Source organism: Aspergillus costaricaensis (assembly GCF_003184835.1).
Source record: "Aspergillus costaricaensis CBS 115574 unplaced genomic scaffold BO79scaffold_12, whole genome shotgun sequence".
NCBI lineage: Eukaryota > Fungi > Ascomycota > Eurotiomycetes > Eurotiales > Aspergillaceae > Aspergillus > Aspergillus costaricensis.
Window position 1 is genome coordinate 924,035 of NW_020291812.1, and position 12,819 is coordinate 936,853.

General features: G+C 49.9%; 4 protein-coding genes across 4 annotated transcripts; 2 read left to right on the forward strand and 2 right to left on the reverse strand.

Annotated features, from left to right (window-relative positions):
• Positions 1-193: 193 nt before the first annotated feature.
• Positions 194-2,794, forward strand: BO79DRAFT_237172 (beta-glucosidase H; the record flags this gene model as incomplete). Its single annotated transcript, XM_025684660.1, has 2 exons — positions 194-442; positions 482-2,794. The coding sequence occupies 2 exons, from the start codon at positions 194-196 to the stop codon at positions 2,792-2,794; spliced, it is 2,562 nt and encodes an 853-aa protein (XP_025540882.1).
• A 40-nt stretch (positions 2,795-2,834) lies between these two features.
• BO79DRAFT_193434 (Zn(II)2Cys6 transcription factor) lies at positions 2,835-4,946 on the reverse strand (the record flags this gene model as incomplete). Its single annotated transcript, XM_025680976.1, has 5 exons — positions 2,835-3,060; positions 3,127-3,696; positions 3,754-3,831; positions 3,888-4,820; positions 4,876-4,946. 5 exons carry the CDS (start codon positions 4,944-4,946, stop codon positions 2,835-2,837), a joined length of 1,878 nt encoding a protein of 625 aa, XP_025540883.1.
• A 1,608-nt stretch (positions 4,947-6,554) lies between these two features.
• Positions 6,555-8,413, forward strand: BO79DRAFT_254135 (HET-domain-containing protein; the record flags this gene model as incomplete). The annotated part of the gene is made up of 4 exons (XM_025686040.1): positions 6,555-7,003; positions 7,086-7,596; positions 7,732-8,292; positions 8,342-8,413. The coding sequence occupies 4 exons, from the start codon at positions 6,555-6,557 to the stop codon at positions 8,411-8,413; spliced, it is 1,593 nt and encodes a 530-aa protein (XP_025540884.1).
• Positions 8,414-8,486: 73 nt separating this feature from the next.
• Positions 8,487-10,795, reverse strand: BO79DRAFT_193436 (uncharacterized protein). Its single transcript, XM_025680977.1, has 2 exons — positions 8,744-10,795; positions 8,487-8,680 (listed from the first exon to the last, which is right to left on the reverse strand). The coding sequence occupies exons 1-2, from the start codon at positions 10,738-10,740 to the stop codon at positions 8,599-8,601; spliced, it is 2,079 nt and encodes a 692-aa protein (XP_025540885.1). The 5' UTR covers positions 10,741-10,795; the 3' UTR covers positions 8,487-8,598.
• Positions 10,796-12,819: the final 2,024 nt, after the last annotated feature.

The window sequence follows — 12,819 nt, forward strand, 5'->3', positions numbered from 1 at the left end:
CCAAACCCACCCGTGGCGGGACTGGCGGGAATCATGGCAATTCTATGGGGCATGGACGAATATATCAGTCGTAGTAGTTATAACTTTCCATACCCCGTAGGCAAGCAAAACCCAATCAGTACCACGAGCCAACTATCCTGTCTTATCTTGTTCCAAAAGCCTTATCACGAAGACCAGAGACATGAGTAACAACATGCCTCCAGCAGCAGACCCCATACAGGCAATCCTCAGCCAACTCACCCTAACAGAGAAATGCCAGCTCCTATCCGGCAAGAACATGTGGGAAACCCGCGACATCCCCCGGCTAGGGATTCCATCCCTGAAAACTACCGACGGGCCTGCAGGCGTCCGAGGCGCCAAATGGACCGACGGGTCACATACGACCTTCATCCCCTGCGGAATCTCCCTAGCAGCCACCTTCGACAAGGACCTTGTGCAGCGCGTAGGCAGCCTGCTGGGGTCAGAAACCCGCAGCAAGCAGGCGCACATCCTGCTCGCCCCGACAATGAACCTGAGCCGATCCCCACTGGGCGGACGGAACTTTGAGAACTTTGGCGAGGAGCCCTTCCTGACTGGGGTGATGGCCACGCATTATATCCGGGGAATCCAGAGCCAGGGCGTCGGCGCCTGTATGAAGCACTTTGTGGCCAACGACCAGGAGACCCGTCGCTTCAACATGAATGAGACGATCGACGAACGCACTCTGCACGAGATCTACCTCAAGCCTTTCCACATGGTCACGCGTGATGCCGATCCCTGGGCTGCGATGACCAGTTACCCTAAGATCAACGGGGAGCATGCTGATACTAGTCGCAGGCTGGTCTATGAGATCCTCCGTCGTGACTGGGGTTATGAGGGGCTCGTAATGAGCGACTGGGGTGGCCTGAACTCTACCTTAGGGAGTATCCGCGCCACGACTGACCTGGAAATGCCTGGTCCGCCGCTGCGGTATGGGCCAGCGCTTGAGGAGGCGGTGCGCTCAGAGGAAATCTCCGAAACAGAGAACATCGATCCCGCAGTATATCGCATGCTCAGAACCCTCAATCGCGCAGGTCTGCTGCCCACAGCAGCCGATAACCGCGGGGCTGTCGCTGCAACTACGGCAGAGGAAGATGAGAATGTGCAGACCCGGGAGACCACATCGAACACGCCCGAGTTTCAAGCAATCGCCTGCGAGGCAGCGGCCGCCGGAATCGTTCTTCTGAAGAACCGCGATAACATTCTCCCTCTGGACCTCAATCTTACCAAACGCATTGCCATCATCGGGCCCAACGCACGCAATCCCACCGCAGGCGGGACGGGAAGTGCCATCGTTAACCCATACTACATCACCAACCCCCTCGACTCCATCTCCTCAGCAGCACGCGACCTGAATCCCGAGATCGAGATCGAGTATCATCAAGGAATCCAAACGCACTGGCACTTGCCCCTCATGGGCGATATTCTCCGCACACCTGACGGGCGCACCACGGGGCTGGACGTGCACTTCTACCGCGGCCACGAGTTCCAGGGAGAGGTAGTCGCAACAACGCACTGGCAGAACTCACTGGTATACCTGATGAGCGACGGAGACATTCCACGCGAGCTTATCGGCCAGCCCTACTGTTTCCGGGCCCTGGGGCAATTCACTCCGCAAGTGACAGGCCGATATGACTTCAGCCTGTCCAACACAGGCCAGGCGACGTTGTACATAGACGGGGAGCTTTTCATCGACCACCGCGAGTGGAGCCAAATCTGTGCCAACTTCATGAACTGCAGCAGCCCGGACAAGCCTGGCGTCATGGACCTACAAGCCGGCGTGACCTACCAGATCCGCATTGATCACGTCTGTGTACCGCCGCCTACCCCACCTCACGACAACACCCTCTTCCACCGCATCGCGGGCGTCAAAGTCGGCATGCTGATACAAACAAACGAGGAGGCAATGCTGGAAGCCGCGGTGCAGGCCGCACAGGACGCCGACATGGCTATCATCATTGCCGGCCACAACAACGATACGGAGCGTGAGGGGTGTGACCGCACGACGCTGGCGCTCCCGCGTCGCTCGGATGAGTTCATTGCCCGTGTCTGCGCTGTAAATCCGTCCACCATCGTCGCTATCCAATCCGCCTGCGCTGTCAGCATGCCCTGGGCGGGAGCTGCCGGTGCTATTGTACAGGCCTGGTACCAGGGCCAGGAGAACGGCAACGCACTCGCTGATATTCTTCTCGGGAAGGTTAACCCGTCCGGCAAGCTGCCCGTTACCTTCCCGCACCGTCTTGAGGATCATGGCTCGCACCCTTGGTTCCCGGGTAACCCGGTGACGGATCAAGCTACGTATGGCGAAGGGGTCTTTGTCGGCTACCGCTGGGCGGATGCCCAGCATATCGAGCCCCTCTGGCCGTTTGGCTTCGGTCTGTCGTATACTTCCTTCCAGATCAGCGATGTTCGCGTGGAGGGGGCAATTGGTGTGACTGATCAGACGGAACAGGCTACTGTGCATGCCACGGTTACTAACACGGGCCCAGTCGCTGGGAAGGAAGTCCTACAACTGTACATCTCGTCTTCCTCGTGCATTCCAGCAGTGCAGAGGGTGGTCAAGTCCCTTGTCGGGTTCGAGAAGGTCGCGCTAGCTCCGGGAGAGTCTCAGACGGTGCGGTTGAGCGTGGGGATGGAAGCGGTGGCGTGGTACAGTATCCAGGAGGATGGTGGGGAGAAGATGGGCCACTGGCGAGCGGATTGCGGAACATACGAGTGTTATGTTGGCACTAGCTCGCGGGACATTGCAGCGATTGTGACTTTGACAGTCCAGTAACTTGTGTGTAGTATAAGCCAATTCGAGGCAAATGGATTGTTCAGAGATCAAAAGCGGTTATCATTCGTCGCTTGTCGCGAATGGTCTTTGCAACATGTAACATGATTCCTCGGCTGCTACCATCACTGGCCCAGCGTTCCAATATTGTGATGGCCAAATCATCTAAATGGTCAATGTCCGTCACCTCCTCTTTGAGAAAGGGGGATAGTGATGCAACGGCCAGATTGATCAGTGCTGCGAGGGTCCTGGAGAAAAAGCCGGAGGCGCTCAAGGGTCAGCTCAATTCCCAAAATGGACAAGGATCTCGTAAATTATAAGATAGGAGAACTGACGAGTGTAGATTGATCATGGTGTTCGGGGACGGCGTCTGGGTAAGGCAGGCAACATGTTTCAAGACTTCCCGAGAATAGCGTATGCACTTGATGGCCGCGTCGACGAGGAACCTGTCCGGAACCCGATCGCACGGCATAGAACAGACCTTGTAGATAAAAGGTCGGTAGATAATGTCTCCACAAGCAAAGTATCGCAATGACAATGTCTCCTTGATCGGGTCCAACTCGGACTCATCGAACTGGGGTTTAATGGCCGGAGGGAGGAGATCCCACCAAAGATGGAGCTGGTGATCCAGCTCTTTCGAGCTCGCAATCAGGAGGGAAGCTTTGTCGGAGTCGAGCAGGTTATTTAATGCTGGGAGTCTGCTACCAGGATCTGCGTCGCCCCCATTGTAAGTCGAAATGTCGTACATGGTAAAATGGACCCGGTTCATGAGGCGCCGCGCGGAGAGGTTGGCGAGCCACGCCAAACTGTCGAATTCCGGGGTCTCGTGGCAACCGGGATACGGCAGCCGTTCAACCACATTTTCTATTCCGCTACGTGGAAGGTGGTATTCGGCCAGTATATCACTGATCTGGTTGAGCCACGCCGATCACCAGATTTTCGGAGGATGAAGTAGGACTCACCATTCTGTAAGGAAAATTGCCCAGCATAACCGGACCAGATCCGGATCCAGGGCGGGATTGGTTTTGCGATTGCTTGAACTAAGACTCGTTCCATATTAATGCTATACCTCTTCTCTGTTGGAATCTCAACTCACGCTAGAAATGCATGTTGGATGTTGGTCGATGCCAAGTGAATCATACGCCATGCTTCCAGGGGTTTGCATGCGTAGTTGAACCACGAGGCCGCGAGGAACAGTGCCTGGCAAAGATAAAGATCTGTTGAGCACTTGTTGAGCCATGTGCTGGTCAACCAATGCACCGCTTCCTGCACATAGCTCGCGCCTGCTAGATGACCATCCTTTATCTGTTGCGCTGAGGCAACTGATATCTCTGCCAGGGCGACCACCAGCATCACTAACACCAGGTTTGTAGTAAGCACATTGACCTCTCTGTTGATCGTCGGTAGATTATCTCTCCACTTCTCTGCATTTAGAATCGGGTGTCGCGGATGGACCTTGGTAAAGTAAATCTGGACTGCGTGAGGAATGGAAGATTCCGAAGGGAGCGACAGTTCCCCGCAGGCTGCAGACGAAGTCTGAGATAGAGATTGACGTTTCTGCTCTGACTTCAGAAACACATCCGCGGGCCACTCCCCCGCCAGAACCTGAGCATTCGAGGTGAGCAGAAGACTGTCCGATGTGGTCATATGCCGGATCGGAATCGACATCGGAATGATTTCATCCGAGTAATTCAAGGCCAGCCTCCCATTTCGCGCGGTCTGTGTACCTTCCACTTGGACTCTCGTCCCACATGATAGGGGAGATGGATCAGGAAATGAATTTGCACTATGTTGTTTGGCTTGATCGATTTCCATGCGCAAGGCCTGAATGGCTACAGTATGGGCCTCGACCACCTCCTCCAGCTGGGCGATGGAACTCAGAAGCGACTGCTCGTAAGGGATCTCACTGTCAGGAGCAGTGCTTGTCACGTCTGGATGATTTGGTAAGCAGGCGCTATAGCGGCACTCTGGCCGGTTCGTTTGCTGGCAGAGCGAGCAGATGGGCTGCTTGCCATCGCAACGGCGTTTCCTGCATCACTTCCATGTCAGTCCTCTGGATTATCCCAAAGGTGGAGAATTGATACCGTCGTCGGCAATAATCACACGCGATAGCGGCTCGCTTCCGCCTGTGCCCTTCTAATTCGGAGTGAGTCATTTCGAACGTGAGATAGATGCAGGAATGGAAGGGTACAATGTGGATGTGCAGGCGGAATTGGCGGGCCGCCGCTTGTCTGCCTGCCACGTGATGCTCTTGGATAACATTAAAGGTATAGTTTGTTAACTAATAAAGCGTATAGTCATGATTTTCAAATGATGCTTATCGCGTAACTATTTACTGGACGAGTAATATTTCTTTCTGCGGAGATGTGGGGATGACCAAATGCGGTGAACGAGAGCGATGCTAACCAGGTTTGCCCTAGACTCTGATCTGAACCAAGCAGAAGCAAAATAGCAAGGATGATCACCAAGGTAGTGAACCGTAAGAGTAGATTACCTACACTCAGATATTCCCCCCGGGGTCGAGTTCTCTGAACAACTTATAGTCGTCTTTCAACCCCCACAAAGTGTCTCTTATTCGGCTACTTCTTATCCAAGTTTTCTAATTTCTAACCTCGACGGCAGACCATACATGCTAATTGAAATATCACGGTCCATAACTTCTTGGTCCAGGCTTACCACCCGCAGTGTTATCTGCTTGCGGTAATAACCATAGAGCAAATACTTATTATTATTATCTATTTAATCAAGTGGGTGACCCCGCATGCTTTAGAAGTATATTCTAGAAAATTTAATCAGTACTTGATTCATAATCTGTCAGGCCTGTATCTATGTATATAGAATTAATTTATACAAGTAATATTATTTATCAGCTTAAGATAAAGAATTATCTAGCCTGAAAAAGAAATATATAGCTAAAACTACTTGTATAAGTTTATCAGAAATACTAAAGAAAAGAATTACCAGCTTCTTTAACTTATTTATATTATTTAATTATAGAAAATCTTTATCCAGGATATAATTAAGATAAATAAAATTTAATTACAGAGAGAATTAAAAGAAAAACTATTTTTTCTCATAAGGCCCAATGCTATTTATATATAATAATAAATAATATATATACTAGAATTATATAGGATTTTAGCTGGCAGGACTAAGTTAATTCAGTAGACTATTTATATTTAGTAGCCCCTATATTCCCGCCACGGGACGGGGCGTACCATGATGCTTGCGCAAGGCTGCTGGAAGATTACCTTGATCTTCTACGTATGTGTGCCGTGTCACCTTCCAATTGGTCTACAGGAGTAAAGGTCGTCTTTGAAACAGAATATTCAACATAGTGGGAGGGGGGTTTGAGTGGTTCAGATTCCACGTACACACGCTGCTCTCGTTCGCTGCACGGCATCCCGTATCCCTAAGCTCCATTGTAAACCAATCAGCGATGTTTCCAGGTCCCCGAACACTAGTAGAAAGGAGGAATAGAACTTCTGCGGCGAGCTGAGAAGCAGCCCCTTGTAGTCATCCCCAGTCATGTCAAATGGTCGTGGTATTTAGCGCCTTGCTCTTTCCTTTCTGAATTGTATGTGAGTCTTCCCGTTTGCTTCATTTCGGGTATCCTTCAATATAACCCTGGACTCCGCGCGGGGCACCCTTTTCAATGTCAGTAAGACTAAAGCTCAGCTCCTCTTACTAAGTAATCTAGACGAATTAAGAACAAACTATATTCTGATATATACCTGCTTACCATTAATACGACAGTGCAACCATGGCACAAACAATCGTCTATCGCCAGCTGTCCAAAACGCACCGCGAAATTCGCCTCTTGCGTGTTAATGCCAGACCGGGCAGCGATGGTGGGAATGGCCCTCTGGAGTGTTTACTAGAGCATACGTCATTGGATGCAGAAGTACCTAAGCCGTATATTGCGATATCATACTGCTGGGGCACGAGTACGGATAAAGAGATTGTCAAGATTGACGGCAGAGAGGCGAAAGTGCCAAAGAGCGCTGCATCCACTCTGCACAATTTAGCACGAGTTGGAACCAATGAACATGTTTGGATTGATGCAATCTGCATGAACCAGCAGGACGCGGTTGAAAAAGGTCACCAGGTTACCATCATGAAAGATATCTATTCGCATGCGCGCGAAGTGCGGGTTTGGTTGGGTATCTGGATTCGGACGTCACCATCAGCGCCATTGCCTCGGCCCATTGCGTATATGATCATTGCCTAGAGGAGACCAATAACTTAGAGGACTAGATTTGCATGTATATGGCCCCGACCGATCATCGTACAGATACTCAGATGCCCCTTTACCAGAAGATTGCGACTGGAAGGCGCTGCAGGCTTTATACTCGTTCCCCTGGTTCACCCGACTGTGGGTGGTGCAGGAGGTGGCATTGGCCCGAATGGCCACTTGCTACATTGGCCAGCACACCATTGCTGCACAAATTCTTATACAGGCTGCGCATTGGATGGTGCACAGGTGTTACCAAAAGTACTATGATGGTAATTACATTGACGGTATCGAAAACGCTTCCTGCATGCGTCGTCCCATCGGCGTGCACCTCAGCAGACAGATCCGGCGACTGCGAGGGAAGCGTTGCAAAGACCCACGAGATCGAGTCTATAGCGTACTTGGCTTATCGAACCCGCAAGTTGCCGATCGCATAGTACCTGATTATACGATCCCGGCCGTTACGGTATATGCGCATGCGCTCCGGCTTGCGTTCGAGGAGGATGGGGGTCTGCAGATACTGCACTTTCTCGCATGGTGGGTCGAGAAGCCCACCAAAAGAGGAGCTTTAGTACGACTAAGTGAGCATCTTCGAAGGATTTTGTGCCTATCAAGAGGGACTGTAACGTCCCAGAGATAACCCTCGTGGGTCTTGAAGTTGCATGCGGGTACTGATAGTGCTTATGGGTCCTGCCTGAACACTCAGGTATTTGAGAATCCGGACTGGCCATTCCAGACGAGGTCATTGAACGACCCATTGGTGCTGAGTGTTAAAGGATTAATTGTCACCCATGTAGCCTATACCAGTGAAGTGTTGTCCTCAGAAACTCTCTGGAACGGCAAAAGGCTGGCACCTCTCATTCTGCGGTGTGTGAAGCAGACCAACAAGCTGTGTCACAAGCACGGTAATTCGGTAGCCCAAGATGACCTGAAGTTGACATTTATCTGCGGTATAAATGGGCTTTGCCTCGACCTTGACGCTGACGAGACCCTCGCCTCAGAGTACCAGGAGTTTGTTGATTGGTGCAAATCAGCGTCAGCAAGTGGCAGGGAGCAATTTTCTCCAAGATACCTGAATAACATGGGCCGCTCATTGAACCGCCGGTTTTTCACAACAGCCAATGGATTGATTGGAATGGGCGTGCCAAACACTCAGGCTGGTGACTATCTCTGCATTCTTTCTGGAAGCCCTGGATGCTTTGTAATGAGACAGGAAGGCTCTCATTGGAAGATTATTGGAGATGCATATTCTCGCAGGCTTATGAAGGTGAGTCCCGCCTCCCAATATAGGAAGTCTGTACTATTGAAATCTACAGAGGGTCTACGTGGACGAAATCATAAATCGAAACGAGTGGGAGAAACAAAGTCAATGGTTCGACATCTGGTAGCTCGTTAGTACAGAAACAGCAGTCGACACCGTTCTCCTAGAGTTGGGAAGCCCTTCACTTGACCCCGGAGGGTCTCATCATGCTTACGTAGCATGAAAATCCGGTTTGAACATTTTCTTATCTTATATGTAGGCTGCTTGAAGCTGAAGAGAGAAAGACAAATTACTTCATTCAAATAAGAAAACCTAAGAAAAAGCAAGAATAGTGCCCACCAGCGAGGAAGTCATCCACACAGCTGTGAGGACCCCAAGTATTGGGGGGCAGAATCTGAACACAGCTTGTTAGTCGATATGGACAACATTTGACATTGCGCATGCGGGAAATACGTACTGTTCAGAACTCAGCCCGATATATCCACCCCAGAAGAGCAATTGTGCAATCCAAAGAAGAAGCAAGAAAATGGTAGTAGCCGCATACAATTCCGCAAGCCGTGGCCTGTGGGGTAGCGAGATCAGGCGAGGGTTGACGAGGAGAGGGTCATAGCTTGTGCGATTACTTTGATCCCTTATTAATGGTGCTTCTTCCGGGGCCCTTAGCCTTCCGGTCGCGGGATGAAACATCCTTCCCGTTCGTATGTTGTGATATTCTATTATTGGCGGCATCCCTTCTTCGGAAATATCCAGAGACGTGAGAACCAATCCACGAGACTTTTCCATCTTGCGCATCGCACGAATTGATACAGCAAATGCCATGATAACGGTTAATAGCCACATAAGTGCTCCGGCGTACATAACTTTTGCAGGTACCCATATTTTTACAGTGCCGAGGTAGAAGTTGTGTTCATAGCCATAATAAACTGTTATGAGTAAGTAATATGCAGATAGGAACTGAAGGAGTATTTCCGCAAATAATAGAGATGCAGCCGCAGACAGGCTCTTTGGCCCAAATTGTTGTAGACCGAGTAAGGACATCGCCAGCCATGAAAGGCGAGGCATTGAACACCAAAGAAGCAGCAGTTGGATTATAGGAACCTTTTCATAGCCCGGAACTTTCTGGACCAGCACAGAACTGAACAAGTTGGCAAAGATCTGGACAGTGGCAAGGAGAATGCCCTTGAAAGCCCAATAAATCGGCTGAGAGTGTTCTACTGAATTGATGTTTTTGCTTTGAAGCATGCGTTTCCTCTGACAGAGAAGCAATGCGCAGAAAGTAGCTATGTTCACAATAGCAAAGCTTCCAAATTTCCACCGATTGGAGGGGCATGCTTCGGTTGCTTTTATGTCTCCATGCTGAGTAATAGGGGTAATATCTGGTGCCATGAAGGGCTTGAGAGCCCATTGCCATGGAATCATCTCGATCAAGGTGGGCGCAGATAGCTGACGCCAGTCATTTGGTAGACCGTGCCAGTCCTCAATACCACCACAAAGATCGTGAAGCCATCTGATATAGTCTATTCGGGTTTCGAATATTTGGCACGAACCCTCACATGAACCATAGCTGATATGTTGGCAAAAGCATTTCCTGTCAACTGCACGTGTGACTTGGCAGTATCCGCTAGAATCGAGCTTACACGCATCGGCTGCACATTGATCTGTAAGATCAGTAACCTTCTTCGGCATATCCATGACACACTTGGGCCAGCTCCAATCCTCGAGCGCAATAAACGCGAATTGTGTGGTCATAAGTGCATCCACCCAGTTATCGGGTAAGGACTTTGTTCCACAGGTTGCATTGAGCCACAGGCGCTGTTTCGTCCAGTCCAATCGTTCTGAATCCGAACAAGGCTCTTCTTTCAAATCTACAGCGAAGGCGCTGCAGAAGCAACCCTTGTCAAAGTAGTAGCCATCCTTTATGTGCTGCTGGACAAGGTCATAGCCAACTGTCTCTGAATCAAGAGCGATCATGGATCGCACGGGCTCGTTATATTCCCAGGGCCGAGCAGCATTTCCTGTGTGATGACTTGCGCTTGTAAAGCCACAGGAAGCCATTACCTGCTGGAAAGGCTCCCTTGAAAATGAACAGACTGAGCTGGTAAGGCATCCTGGCGCCGCATTGAGAACGTCCACAGTTGAGTACCCCTCGGCTAGTGAGGCAGGGGAAAGGTTCTGGAGCTCATTCGTGTCGCCGACCTCGACAAGCCACTCTCTACCCGTGATGTCACGAATCCATGAATACAATTGCGCTTTGGCGAGTATCGATCTGCCACAGTAGGGGAGATACCTTGCAATAACATCTGGGGAGAATGCAACGCTGAGACAGCCGAGATGAGTCAACCATTGGTGATGGGTGCAAATGAAGCCGAAATGGGAAGTGCACCGTTTGGCAGTACATTTCGTCATAGTATCGAGCCAGGTGGACTGGTCTTGCTGCACTATGCATTGTGGCATGGGCTTGAGATCTTCAGGATTTACCCAGCCATTGAAGTTGTTTTGAGGAGTTAGGAATTGATCATATCCGTCATGATTGAGAGCGGCGGTTGAGAGCGCTTGTGCAGTACGTCCTCATATTAGTGACAAAGATGTGAAAAGATGTTGGGAGCACTTACCTTCAACGTCGGCACTATATACGCTAACAGCCAGCAGCACAAAAAGTGCACAGTATAACCTCATCTTATCGATATTAAGGCGATCTTGTATCTTGACACAGCGCGGGATGGCAACCATCTGGAATTTGAAAGATGCCGCTATGGACTGATACTTCGGAGCGGGGTAACACGAGGCTGCGAGTCGGATCAATATCAGACCGATCAAAGCCAACTCACCGGACAGGGATGCTTTTGTTGGCTGGCGATGCAGGGCGGTTATTCGAAGTTGGGTAAGAGTGAATCATGATTTGTCTAGAGTCAAGTTACAAAGCGCAAAGGGCCGAGTTTTGGCAGCTTCGCGGCTGTCATTCCCCATCTGCTCAAGGGATATAGAGCATCCTCGACTATAGTCTTCCCAGACTATTCTAACGTCAGTATAGACAAGGGGTACAGTTATCGATTAATGTTTTAAATAGAACAAGAGGTATGTCCGTCCCCTCACACCACGAGCAGAAGCGTTCATTACCTTACGCATTATTAGAAGCATTGTGGCTCAAGTCACCCAGTTTGCCCTCCGCTGGAATATATAAGGATAAAGCTGCGCCCTACTATGTCGTAAGCAACTAAATCATCATTTCCCGTAAGCCGATATCATTATTGCAACCAATCTTTTAAATTCACTAGGCTCCTTTTTCACTGGGGTGGGTAGCTTCCTGGTTGCTTTCCAGATTAATATTTCAACAAAGACCTTTCCTTTTTTCCTTTTTTCCTTTTCCTTTTTTTTTGTTTTTTTCCTTCTTTTCCTTTCTTCGTCAATAGCGATCAGTATATAGTCTCTCGCGGACCCATGCAACGGACCAAACTCAAGACCCTATAACCTTGCCTTCGCCAGCAGCGAATCCGGAACATCGCTATGGAAAACACCATCGTAGCTTCGAAGTCACTTGACCAAATAAACTCGGTATTGTCTGAGAGAAGATCGACCTCGTCGGCCACCACGTGAATCTTGCTCAGTCCAAGCTGGGAAACTAGATAGACCGAAAAAGTGTTCTTGATCCTGCAGAACCTTCCTAAACAGGAAGGTTCTGCGCGGGAACGGGCGCTGCCTGCAGAATTTGCAGCTAAGCAAAACTATGCACACAAACACGTGGAGTCGGCAGTGTGGCCTTTAGATAAACTCTTTGCCCGAATGAATCATGCAAGCCTGGCGTATGCGAAAACCCACAATACAAGATCCCCGCTTACAGTACCCAGGCCGCGAGGTATTGCGCTCAGAAAGCGATTCTTGTGCGGAGATATACAAGGGGAAGGCTTCTAGATTGCATATACCAGTCCGTGAAGCACTGACAGCCACAGTGAGATGGTGGGCTGAAAAAATAAGGAACGTATCTGCGCGATGCCAACTGCATGGAAATCATGTGCTTCCCGAATAATTCTTTTGGGGTACCATTTATCACAGAGTCGGCAATGACTACACTGAGGGGCAAGTTGTCCTGCCTTGAGAACGCGGCAAATACTGGTGAGCAATTCATCACTCGCATTATCCTCTTGTGTACTCGAATGGCATGTTATAGAACGCTATGACGTAAAGCTAGCCCAGATATATCAAGGCACTAGAGATCTGCAAGCAGCTATCGAGAGAGCATTGGTAGAGGAAGTACTCTCCCGAACCATTAGGGTCGTGATCGCAGCGGTTCGTGGCGATGGAGCAGCTAGCGTGAAGCTTCAGTCCCTCTCGATCTTCGTCACAGTTGATCGGATAGAGATAACGCTGCCTCAGTGGCTCTTGAATAGCTCAAAGCAAGTATGAGATTTGCCCTGTGATTCTCTTCAATGCCGGGCTACCAGTTGCAGGGTCTCCTGCAAGATACCAAAACGGGTTATGATGAAGCATATCATCGTCGATGGTATGGCAGCGCTACTGCATGATCGGGCCATATGC